The sequence below is a fragment of the Aythya ferina genome (assembly GCF_964211825.1).
Source record: "Aythya ferina genome assembly, chromosome: 6".
Lineage (NCBI taxonomy): Eukaryota > Metazoa > Chordata > Aves > Anseriformes > Anatidae > Aythya > Aythya ferina.
The window spans coordinates 37432354-37445883 of NC_140303.1; the positions used below are offsets into that span (position 1 = coordinate 37432354).

At 38.0% G+C, this 13530-nt stretch overlaps 1 protein-coding gene across 3 annotated transcripts in view; it reads left to right on the forward strand.

The window, feature by feature from the left end:
* The window catches only part of ARHGAP15 (Rho GTPase activating protein 15), a 333280-nt gene that overhangs the window by 14013 nt on the left and 305737 nt on the right, over positions 1-13530 (forward strand). For all 3 annotated transcript variants that reach the window (XM_084523841.1, XM_084523843.1, XM_084523842.1), the window contains one exon: positions 3933-4109. In XM_084523841.1, coding sequence (XP_084379967.1) covers positions 3948-4109 — 162 coding nt within the window. In that variant the 5' untranslated portion in view covers positions 3933-3947. The remainder of the gene's footprint in view (positions 1-3932; positions 4110-13530) is intronic.

The window sequence follows — 13530 nt, forward strand, 5'->3', positions numbered from 1 at the left end:
TGTTACTCTTTCAACCCAAGCCTGATTCTCGGAAATGGGATGTCTTTACAGTGTGCACAGATTTGCATACAGAGTAACCTTTCAGTTTTTCACCTCTGCAGTACTCATTGCTTCCACACCATGTTTGAAAGTCAACTGCACATTTAGAAGTTGGGGTTTTAGGATCTTATCCACTCATCTTCCAGATGTGTAAAATGTCACATGGCATTTGACACCTTTAGTTGTTATCTGAGCTCTGGCTTCAGTTTAGCCTAATTCACCACGGGGATGCTGTTCTATTTACTTCCAAGCACCCCAAACAAGAGGACCGATTCATGGGAAAAGCAACTGCAAGTGCTGACCTACTGAGGCTGCTAATTTCATTGACAGTACAATCCCTTTCTTCCCCCACTGAGGGCTGTTGAACTCCTGAGGCAATCTCCAAAAGTGGTGCTTTGTGTAAGACTGAATTGGTTTTGCTCTCCCAGCCAGAAACATGATTTTGTCCTTTCAGCTCTGCAGTGCTCCTTGTTTCTAAGTAATCTGATCTACACACTCTTGAGAAATTAAAGTTCTCCTTTCTCACATCTGACGCGATTTTTTTTTGCCACTCTCAGATTCAGTTTTCCCCTCCTGTATCATCCATCCAGCCTCATGTTAGTGCCTTTTCTTGCACCTGTACGTTTACCTGACTTTTTCCCCCCCCCTTGTCTGTGCTGCTTCTGTTCCACAGTGTCCCAAAAGACATACATCCAAGAGGGGTTTTCAGTATGTTCCCCTGTCCCTTTTCCCTTAAGTGAATGCCATAAAATTATGCTGCCCTTTTGCTCCAGAAACCAATATAAACAAAATGAAGGGAAAAAAAAAAAAAAAAAAAAAAAAAAAAAAAAAAAAAAAAAGTCTTTCTTGGTTTAATGCCTTTATCCAACAAATCAACCGTAGGAGGTTTCAAAACTAAAATTTATATCCAGATGCTAACTATTTGCCAAAAGGCAAATTAGCTAATTATATAATGAACGTGGAGTGTCTCACAAGCAGTTGCACAGGGCTTGGCAGCTCTGCCTTCCAAAGTAAGTGAAACAAATTCCCCTGCAGAACCGGCCTGAACTTGGCCCTGATGCTGCTAATAACAGTTTGGAAGCACCAGATCATAAAAGCGTCAGATAGGATCCTTGCTCTGCTTTCTGTTAAAATTTTATCAGTTTTCTGACTGTCTTCCTCTCTGTTATTTTTTAGAGTGTTTTTTTTTTTTTTTTTTTTTTTTAAAAAAAAAGTGGCTTGTAATCACTACCAAATTCTTGCAGGAGCAAATGCAATGCCTTTGCGTTTGTGGAGCTCATATTGAGGGTGCCATCTACTGGCATGCAGAGCCGATAACGCTGTCAGGAGTCTGGGCATCAAAGGATTTCTACCTGGAAATCCTAAGGGAGAAGCTTTTGTAACTTGTGTCTTTAAGATCTGCATGATCTCACCACACTCTAGACGAAGACAAACACAATCTGACAAAGGAAATGCTGAGGGTTTGTTTTGTTATGTTGTTTCCTGTAAACTAAGTGCTGCAGAAAGTCCCATTGTAATTCTCTGATGTATATGAATTAGTCCCAGTTTCAGGGAAAATGTACTGAGGTTCAATAAGATTAAAATCAAAAATTTCAGAAGTCTTTGCAGACTTGCAGTTTACTGACTGTGCTCCTACTTGAGATCCAGGGCATGAGTTTGTCACAGTATTAAACTTTTTTATAGCACATCATGTACTGTCAACCCCAGACAGAGAATACCTAATTACAACTCATAATGCTCCCAAGAAGAGATATGTCAGAGTTTTACAGGTGGGAGATTTCAGAATAAAGTCTGAGAGATGTGCTCCAGCCAAACATTGGATCAGTGACAAAGCCAGTGTTGCTCTCGTCTCTCGAGTCTGATCAGCTCTCCAGCCTGGAGCCTACTGAAAATCTGTTGAGAAGTGATTTTGGTTTGATACCAACATGAAATACAAAATGGTTTGACTCTCCAAGTTTAGAAGGAAGGAAAAATCATTTCCTGCCTAGCACTGCTGCAGATCTTACTGCCAAAATGGCAGAGCATCTCCGTGACATGGCTTTAAGTGGTGACTGCTCTGAAGGGTGCTGAGAAGTGTCTCAGAGTGGAAGAACACCCCGTGCCACTACCCAAAGGTCCACATAAAGACTTTGCCCCAGTATCATGTATCAGCTCTGCAGCAGAAATAGAACTGAATACTCCTGAGTGGCAGGTAACTCCTTAGCTATATTTTTCTCCTCTCTTTCAGTAGTTCTACGTCTGTAGGGATTCTCGAGCAATTAATTCAATGCAGGAAATGGCCAAAGAGCATCAGCTATAGCTCTTTGCATCAAAGTTAGTGTTACTACTATAGCACAATACATTGGGTGAGTAATGATTAATATTGAAGTACTATCTTGTTTCTCTCTTCAAGAGTGCTGTATTTCCTCATATTTCCATACCCTCAACTTGTATGAGTTTAAGTCCCCTTGGAGATACTCAAAAGCCGTCTTGGACATGCTCCTGGGCATACCTGGAGTTGGACAATATGAACTCCATAAGTCCCTTCCAACCTCAGCCATTCTTTGATTCTGTGACCTGTCATTATTGTCTTCCATATCTATATCTGAAGGATGTTTCCTGGAAGGAATTGATTTATCAGGGCCAGGAGAGGGTAATGCTATGAAAGCTGTGTTCTCCCACCACCACAATGCCCTGTGGTCGTGCCCAGAGACATGCAGTAGCACTCCTGGTGTCTCTCTCCCACCTGTATCATATCTTCCTTTGCTCTGAAGTCTTCATAGAGATAGACTTTCTTGATATCAGGGATTTTTTTCCTCAGAGTATAGGGAGATTTTGCTTGAAAAAAGTTTTTCCAATGTATTAGTAAAATCCTGATTTTCAACTGTTTATACTATAATTGCACTTAAATAGATTTCCCTTTCCCTGGATCCATAGTAGGGAAACTAGCATTTCCAGCTTATGCAATATCTAGTCCTTACTATTATCTGTTACTTTTACTTAGAAATATAAATAGCAAGGTGTTTTGTGACCTTCTACTGTATTACTTCACCCCCAGTATGCATATAGTAGTAACAGGGTGAATTAGGGGAGGAAAATAGAGTGAGGATTAAACTCTGTACCGATGTTTTGTAAAGGAAATATAAGGCAACTCTTGTCAATGGAAATTTTTTTGAGGGGGATTTGAATAGCTAAAGCACACTTTATTGGGTTGCAAAAATGCTGAGACAGGAGATTGAAGAGCAGCACAGAGAAGGTGATCATTCTGTACAGTTCCCTCTGGTCCCTGCAAGGGCATGACAGCTTATGTGTTCAGTTATTTCTTCATTTCCAATTTTATGATCACAGAAACAGAAATCTCATCCATGCTGTTAGTAAAATTGTTGCTTGTTTGTTTTTTTTTTTTTGGTGCTGTTGTTGTTTTTTTTTTTTTTAGATCTGGGTTTGACTCTAGGATGATAGCAGGGTGATAGCGTGGTCCTTTAATGCACTTGTAACATGCATGTATTGAACTGTGGAGGTAAGATATGTTAAATGGCTTTAAAGCATGTCATTTTCCTTTGAAAGATTTAAAATGTGTGGTGTGAGCAGGGCCAAAGACAAAGTGTAGTGGCTGCCAGCTGGACATGACAGAGGCTTGCAGGGAGATTACACCATAGAGGAGAATGGCTTTTGAGATAAGGATAATCTTTTACATAAACTAACTCTTCCAAGACAGTTGGATGGGTGAGTGATAAGGACAATAATAAAACTACCGACTGACACAGCTCATAGTTATCCTGGTGTTCAAAGATGATCAAGAACTTACTGGCAAGATTGTTCAACTCTCCAGATTACAATGACATATAAACTGCACAGATACTTTTTTTTAATGAAGGGTCCTTAGATTAATACTCTTCTTTTATGTTCTTCAGGTCAATCCTGTAGCCATGGAAAGGTCTACAACTTCAGATACGGCTTCTGAAAAGCCAAGTCCTTCCCACAGTACGGGAGCTGTTCAAATGAGGATCAAAAATGCCAACAGTCACCACGACAGACTGAGCCAGAGCAAATCTATGATTCTGTCTGAGAATGTGAAAGTTGCTGAGCCTGTAAGTAAAGTATTTCACAAGTCTTACCTATTTTTTAAAACCTACAGAAGGTAGGAGCTGGTATCTTAACCACACTTTTAATAAGCCTTTGCAAGGAGGCATTTAATGACACTAATACATTTTTAAGAGTACAGCTAGGCATTGGAATAACAAGTTTCCTTTGCCAAAAGACAGAATTAGACTTTCATGTCCAGGATCATAGCATTTCAACTCTCAAGTGTTACAGTATTTAAATACAGTTGCTGTTGAGAATAATACTTACATTATGCCATGGCATCTAAAAAGACAAACACTGAAACCAGACAAAAGAAAAAGAAACTGAAATTACAACTCTGTGAATACGGACAACTTTGTCAGTAACAAGAAAAGAGTATTTCTATAAGAATGAATGAATTGCAAAAATCAGACACTGAAGTTATCTTAATATTTTAATAGTTGACAGAGTTGAAAGAGTCGACTCATTTTTTATCCATTACCATTTTTTTTTAAATTAAATAGTTAGTGATGAACTCTATTGCCAGTTGTGTCCCTGCCCCTGTACTCCTCCTGAGCTACTAAACAAACTGATTGGTATGAGTCTCCCCTGGTTAATTTTCTTCCATAATGGTGGCAACTTGCAGCTGAGGCCATATGATGTTACAAAATTATTTATGCAATGTTAGCCACTTTTTGGACTCCAGATCCATTTTGTTCTCAGAGAATGCAAATGAGGGAGAAAACTCTGTTGGCTGGGGACAGAGTCCCAAGTCTCAGTCATTTTTCACAACCATGCAAGCTATTGATTTTTTGTTTGTTGATATAATGGATTCCTATGAAATATTCAGCTTTCTAACAAAGTTATTAAATGGAGAAAGCCTACTATAGCAGCTGTATTTTCTGCCCTTTTTATGCTAGGCTCAAACTCAAAATTCAAACTAGGTTAAAAATGTAACATTTTAATCATTAGTTTATCTACTATAGCTTAACTTATTTCAAGGACATAACATATATTTCTGGAGAGAAAAATCTCTTTAGGTTGTTGCATCTGATAAGATACTCATTTCCTACCAATTTGAACGTTTTCTACAATTTCCTACAATGCATTGTACATTTTTTCCTTTTTATCTGAAGTGAAATGTTCCACCATTACAGACCTGAAACGATGCTTATTGTAATTTACTGGGAATACTATAATGTATTATCAGGAAGAACTGTACCTTTGAAAAAGTTTAAAAGTTAAGTATATTTAATGATGCCTAACATATTTTATTGGCTGTGTTTAACAAAAGGCACTAGGCTGCAGTTGTTTTTGACAAGCATGAAAACATCACAGCATGAGACTGCAAAAGGAATTATGTAGAGAAATTACAAGTGATCCATCTCTCAATGAATTATCCACCTCAATAGCCTGCAGAACTCAGCTACCAATTAACACCTACTTTATTACATGTTGGGATGTACTTAATAACTTTCATGTGTTTATGCACTATTACCTTGACTGATGCCTCTTGTACAATTAGGCATAATTGGCATATCAATATGCAAAAGTTAAAAGGATTAACCCTCTTAAAACTAATGAGCATTTCTGTATCCAGCTGCTAAATGAGACAAAATTAGCATTTTTCACTTTTGGGCAGGATTTTATCATGCAGTTTCTCATTGTTGATATTACCTTGTTACATAACTTTAGTTTGGGGGATAGTATGCTGGACTGTTACAGAGCAAGGGCTCTAAAAAAGTTAAATTAGACATAAATATTCCCTGCTGCATCCCAATAGCCATAGCAGGTACAATATATGTTTACTGGCTGAGAGCTGAAAAGTTGCTTTGTGTTACATTTGTTTAGTAGCTAATTATATAAAAGCGGAGTTTTACTGAGTATATGTCATTTTACCAAGCAAACTTGGCTCTGATATAATAGACTGAAAGCTTGCCATGCTACTAATTCCCTTTCTATTTCAATTCTTTTCATCTCTTTTTACCATGCAGAATTTTCTGACTAGATATTGACAGACTGAAAGTGTTCTGGCGTATTTACTTAAATAAGCTTCTTAAAGTTGTTTGCTAACACCCAAACTAAAAGCAAAATTCCTAATGATCCAAATGTTTTCCAATACGTGCTTAAAATGCAATGTAATTTGAGTTAAAAGACCACTGAAATATCAATTGCATGTATAAACTGCATACTGACAGGTCTGAATCTGTGCACGCGCCTTTTGAAGAATTTGGGGGAAAGTATTAGTGGGAGTAGTCTCTGGCTATCCAAGGGTCTAGAGAGAACAAAGTTCAGCTGATAAGTACACACACTCACACAAATATACATACATTTAGTGATTGTGTAAATTCATTGCATACTTTTTCAGTATGCTTATAAACTTTACTTTTGCATTTAAAGGCACACAAACCCCTACTGAAAAATACACATTAGCAGTATGCTAAGCAAAGCCAATTATTTTGTGCTAGAAGGAAAAAAAAAAAAAAAAAAAAAAAAAAAGATAAATTTTCAATTTTGAAGAATCCACCTCTATTTAGATCATTGTAGTCCATAAGGTATCAACTGGTCATGCTTATTTTCTATTTTACATTGACTGAATATTTTTGTCCGATCTTCAGAGAGATTTTTCATTTTTAAATCTAGAAATAGCTGAATAAGGGACTCTATATTACCCTTTCTCCACCCATATTAGGCATGTGCATTATACTATATATTCTATAAATAAATGGGTCAAATCCTCTTTACTCAACTTATGCAAAACCTGACTCCAGTGGATTAAGGCAATCAGCATTTGGCACATTTTGAACAATCAACAGAACTATGTATTTATAAAACATACTTTAAAAAAATAAATAAAATTAACACTCCGGACATAAAGGGCAAAAAAACAGGCACAAATCTAGAAAGATCGCTGGTGATTTATAGAGAAGAAAATACATAATTTTCTCTAAGGGATTTGTTGTATTCTAAAGCATTTGCTGTGATGCTTGTAAGCACACCTGGGGCTATACTTCTGAAGGTGGACAGATTATTTTCTGCAGTGTGACAAAGAGGGATATGCATCATACATCAGTAGGGCCATATGCACTTGTGCATTTTGTAGTAGTAAAGATGCAAATAGGGGATGCAGAAGCTAACTGATGCAAAAGCGAAATGTAGATTCGTGGGGGTTTTCATTATTTATTTGCTATGGAAATGCTTGAGCATTGTGCAAAGGTTGAAATTGATATTAATGTAGAGTTTAAAGAGCACAAATCATGAAGCTGGACACACACTGTGGTAAGCAAGGGCTCTTTCTGTGCTTAATGTTAGTGTCTGAACCAGCAATGTAAATGAATATTTGCTATTTTCATCTCTTAAACCCCAGGGAAGTGCATTTTGTTTCATTCAGAACAACTTCAAACAATGAAATGTCTTTTTTTATTGGTGTCTATATTAAGAATTAGAGCCTATTTAGACATTCCAAAATGTTAATGTATTAGAGCTTTTTCTTATTAGGTTAAACAGACTGGTAGGTTTATTTATCTCTCTAATACATTATCAGAGGAACAGGAAGCAATCTTCTTTTGTTTCTTACTCCTGTGATCATAGAACACTTGCCAAAGTTATGGCTAGCCAAAAAAGACAGAAATAAAATTGCTAAAAATATAAGCCTTCTGTTTAGCAGAGTTTTTGAGCCATATTTTGAAATTGTAGGGCTTGTACATGTTTACTTCAAATCAAGCTTATAGTCAAGTTTGAGGCTTTGTTGGTATAGATTGTCCTGAAGTAGATCCTGATATTTAATTAAAATGACACTAAATCACATTGAATTGATAAGACTTGGCATCTCAAACAAAGGTAATTGCCCGTATTGGTTTTGTACAAAAATAGAGCTGCTTGGAAAATGTGCAGCCAACACAGACTGTCAACTCCATTTATAGATCAATATGTGAAAACCATTGATCAGGCAGGCATGTGTAACAGTAACACTTTGCATTTATTTGTTGTTTTTATACCATGTTAAGGCTTACAGGATTATCGGCTTCCAAAATATTTTGACTTCCTCATAAATATGTTATCTGTTTAATGTTAATTACAAGACAGACTCCAGCCCTCTTTTAGAGTATTTTCAGTTTCATTGCTATGGGTAGTTTTAGCTGAAATGGATTATTTCAATCTCTGAGAGATCATCACAGCTTCTTTTATAGTATAGTCTATTTAGGGAAAGTTTCTGAGGATTCATTTTTTCCCAGTTTACTCTTTTTCCTGGAGGAAAAAAACAGACAAACAAAAAAAAAAACAACACACAAATCTTGACAAAATATTTCCAGAAGCAGAAAACTTCCTGCTTTCAAAGTTGTGAACATTGGAGGTAGAAGGTGACAAATATTCTCTTTATTGTGTTCTAACAGTGACTGCCCAGGCTTTATTCTCCCCAGATTTTATCATCATGCACTAGTCCATTATTTATGCATCTACTTTTATCACTGTAAGGAAAGAGCTGTGTTCCCTTCAAGGTGTTACACAAATCATATAATAGCACTGGGACTGAAATAGAAAAGTATATGAACTTCCCATGACTAGCGTGGTAGTTGTTAATAAATGCAAGCTTGCAGTGATGAGCAGATGAGCACTTTGTTCCCCCAAATAATTCAGGGCAGGTAGGAAAGAAATAGATTTGAGGGGAAAAAAAAAAAAAAAAAAGCAACGAGAAAACACAAATGGAAAAAAAAAATCTGTTGGGTAACATTAGTTGATCTCCTTTCTAGTGCAGGAGAGTGAGAAATGAGATGTCATATGTCCCCTTACTTTATTCACACTGGTTTTGTACTTTCAAACTCAATATCTAGTTGTGCCTGCAGACCTACTCACTCAGCCCTTGGCTCTTGTTTTCCATCCATTTCTGTCTGCTTTTCCCCACTTGAGGGGCAGGCCTCATGTTTGAAACCATGTTTTAGGGACTGAAAGCAGAATATACATTAGGATATTCTACAGTTCAATTTACCTTCTATAAACAAGTTTCCTCATTGGAGGAATGCAAGTTGTCTCCCAAACGTTTTTCAGGATCCTGTTTTGTCTGCAGGCATTTTTTCAGCTGCATATCAGAGTAAGGCTCAGAATGAAGCCTTTTTTTCTTTTCTTTTTTTTTTTTTTGATTTTTGATTTTTGTTTTTTGTTTTTGTTTTTTCCTAATTTTTCTTATATATGGCTTATGAGAAGATATTCTTTGCTGCATATCTGTATTATAACACTTCAACAGAAAGAAACTTGGCTAGAAAGGAAGTTAATTTTATTGTTAAGCTAGCCATTTATTTCTCCTCCAAACATTTTCACTGTACCATTTCAGCTGCATTGCTTGATAGGCAGCATCATAATGAGATCATAGAAAAATGAAATAACCAGCACCTATTTCTTCTTAAAAGCTAGGATAAACTCATTTCAGCTCCATTAAGGGAGTGGTGAATGTAACTGGTTTGGCTTCCTTGTTAAGCCAAACTGAAGTTCAGACGAGTTGGAAATGCTGATTTTGACTTTTACTCAGTGTGACAGAAGGATAGAAAAAAAAAAAGGTTCAAAAACCTCCAGGTTTTTTCTTTTTTCTTTCTTTCTTTTTTTTTTTTTTTTTTTTTTCAATCTTACATTATCTCATGCTGTGAAAATCTTTACTCTATTTACCAAGCACAAATTAGTCTTGCCAAAGGTTCTGAAAGTTTGCTACTTCAGCTTAGATCCTAAAACTTCAAAGAGAGATGCAACTCTACAAATTAGTGTATGTGCTCTGCCATGGTTATTTTAACTTGAAGTTAACTAAATTCGTTTATAATTTAGTACTGATTGAATGCTGCCATAAATGTACATGGGATACATTTTTTAAAGTTAGTCCTCTGATTACTAATTTGAATAAAAAACTCTAACCTTGTTAGCATCTGGACTTATTTCCATAATAACAACCCCTTCAGAACCTACAAAGTAATGAATAATTGACAACAAATGAAATGTTTTGATAGTTGTCGGCACAAAGCATGTTTAATGTTTTGTGTTGCTTCCTAGCTAATTATGTAGATGACACATTTGTCAGACCTTGACTGCCATTAGAAACGTGTTTCCAGAGGGGAGAAAAACAGGCTATTCATAGAGTAATTAACTAGAATGCTCAATGACCTGTGAGAGATTCAAATGGCTGCCAGTTCAGACATTGTTTTGTTACAGAAGCAGAGGGGTAATTAAAATTCCAAATTACAGTGCTATGATGAAGCATTTGTTTGTTGACAGTATACTCTTACTCTAGTTTGTTAATTCTTTTTTAAATTGCTTCTAATCCATTTTATAGCTTTAGGAGCTCCGTCTTTGAATTTACCGACAACTAATATTATGGCAAATTGTTCTTCAGCGGAGCTCTGTGGGCTTGGGGAGCACAAGGTGGGTGGGATGGCTTAGCTGTGCTTTCCCTGAACCGACACACCATGTGCTATCACCCAGACGTGGCCAACGCGGCACATCTTGTGAAATGGTACATTTGTAACGCCGCATTGGGGGAGATGTCTGATTACGTGAAGAAGGAGTAATGGTAATCAAACAAATTGAGGAAGGCATCCTGAGATGTTGGAGGGAAAGAGCTGATGTGGCCAGTAGGTGAGCACTTTGGGATGCTGGATTCAGGGCAGAGCACTGCAGGCTGACCAGCTGCGTGGAGAAACCAGGCCCCAAATGTGAAGGAAGAAGCATTTCCTAAGAGTCACCCGTGTCTTTGCCAGCACCCTTTGCAGGCAGCAGTGGACATGACAGGACGAGGCGTCCACTCCCGCAGGAACGGGGGCTCTGCGAGTGCAAAGTGTTAAAGTTCCCCGAACAATGAGCTAAACGCGAGCCCGAGTGGAATATTTATTTACTTTGCCAAAAGTGAGAAAGCGGTTTTGTTAAAGAGATCTGACAGAAGTAACATGGTGTTTGATGCAGGGGAGCTGACAGCGGCATGGAGTGAGCGCTGATTATCCTGAAGACACTGTCAGCTAGGATTGATTTCCACTTTCTCCGTTTATGTAACGGTTCCTGTAATACAGCTGACCCCAAATCACGTTACCTTGTCATTTCTCTGCATGGATCAAGAAGAGATGAGCTGAAAATAGCTAGGCACTGACCTTGAACTTGCCAGAAAAGCGAGAAGTGACAGCGGGGGGTTGCGGCACGGTCCCCGCACGGAGGCGGGCGGCTGCTCTGCGGCGGCGGCAGCACAAGGGGGCAGAGCAGCACCAGGGATCCCAGGTGAAGCAGGAGCCGGCAGCTGATGCTACCGAAGCATGAGTCCAGGCCAATTGGCTTTTTTTTTTTTTTTTTTTTTTTTTTTTTTTAATTGGAGGGATGCTAGAAGGAAAAGAGCTGCTGACTCCAAAATCTTGACTCTCCCATCATATGTTGCTTGGAAAATAGGAATATTCGAGGCGATTCTTAATAGTGAAATAACTTCCCAACTGAAGGCATTGCTAGGAAGTTTTGCATCCTTTTCATGAATACCTCTCCATCATTTTCCTAGGATTTAGTGAGAGAATGAAACATTTCTATTATCATTGTTGTCTATGTTGTCTATGTGTCTATGATTTGAGGGATGCTTGACAGGATCAGTGTGTTCCTCAAAGCCTACAGATCCCTTTGAGTTTCACAGACAACTTGATGTAAATATTTAAAAAATATATATATTAAGCCTGATAGGAAAATAAATAAATAAATAAATAAATAAATAAAAATATTTCTACAGCTGTGACATTTCTCTCTTTTCTAATGTATGCCCTGAGGGGGGAAAAAGTCGGTTGTGAAAATATTATTTTATTTACCATCTAAAAACATGCTCTACTTTTGTTTTGTATTTTCTTGTCATTTGTGCTTGCCTCTCAGCAGCCCTTTCTGTCTTTGGTGCTTGTAGTGGCTGTGGAGACAGGACGATGTGGATTTCGGGGTGTCACTGCAGGTGTGAGAGCTCAGGGCATGACCAGGAACCCCATAGCCACCCTGTAAGTTAGGCAGACTCAGTTTCCATCTTCATTTCTTTTAATTTGGCAACATGAGGGCAGGTGTGCCTGCTGGAAAGGGGATGACAGTCTGTCCAACAAAGGCCTTGCTTCTCTGCCTATCATCTGGTGGGTCCCTTAAACACCGGCCTTTTCACCCAGCAAGGGTCAGAGTCTTCCTGTCAGGACACACAGGGAAAGACAAAGTGCAAATAGTTTGTTCTTCTTTTGAAATTATTGATGTTTTTCTGTATTGTGTGGAATAAAGATGCAAATTTATGGTAAGGTCAGGTTTTGGCCATATCACATACATCTTGTTTCAGAGCAGTTGCAGACAAGCATTTTTTCTTGGTGGTACCTGGTGACTGGGGCTGCGTATAGAGGAAAAAAGGAAAATGCATCCCTCCACTTCATTCTTTCCATCAAAAAATGTGCAAAAATTATGAATTTGATACTAAATGAGGTGAACTGGAGCATCTCCAAATGTTTATCTCCCTTATGTCTTAGTTTGCTCAAAGCCAAAGGACAATCATGGGATTGTATTAAGAGCTTGGAGCTCAAAATTTGCTTGTTCCAAACTCTGCCAAATAAGGCTTTTAGTCTGTCCTGGTAAGGAAGCTGGGGAGAAATTGAAAACCTAGACATGAGATTTTAAATAGTCAGAAAATAATATTTTCTGAATAATATTACTTTCTGTAATTTAACTTTCAATTTAAATTGAAATAATCTCAGTGCTTTTGTGTCTTCATTATTTCATATGCCATACCACACATCCTCATTGTTTGTTTGCTTGTTTAGTAGGAAAAACTTGTTTCCTGTATCTGCTCTGAATGTGCTTTCGGGCTTTTACTTTTTCTAGTATGCTATCCTCTAAATAGTGACTCTCAAATATACAGATTGTTAATGATACTGAAGTTACCACCCTGATGTTAAATGTCCCAAAGCATTATGCTCGAGTGCGTGCAGGGAAGAGCACTGATGCTGGTGAAATGACTAGAAAGAAGACATATGAGGAGTGACTGAGGGAATTGGGATTATTTAGTCTGGAGAAAAAATAGCTAGGGAGCGGAGACCTCACTGCTTTCTACAACTACCTGAAAGGAGGTTGCAGCAAGGAGGGGTGTAGGTCTCCTTTCTCAGGTGACAAGTGATAGGACACAAGAAAATGGCTTCCCCTGACCAGGGGAGGTTAAGATTGGACATTAGGAATAATTTCTTCATGAAGAAGGAGGTCAAGCACTGGAACAGGCTGCCCAAGGAAACAGTATAATCCCCATTCCTGGAAGGATTTAAGAGATGTGGGGATGTGGCACTGAGGGACATTGTTTAGTGATGGGACTCGGCCGGTCAGGTTGGTGGTTGGGCTTGGTGATCTTGAGGGTCTTTTCCAAGCTAGATGATTCTGTGATTTTGTGAAAGCTATATGTTTTTGCTACAAGTGAGAGAGAGCAACATGCCACAA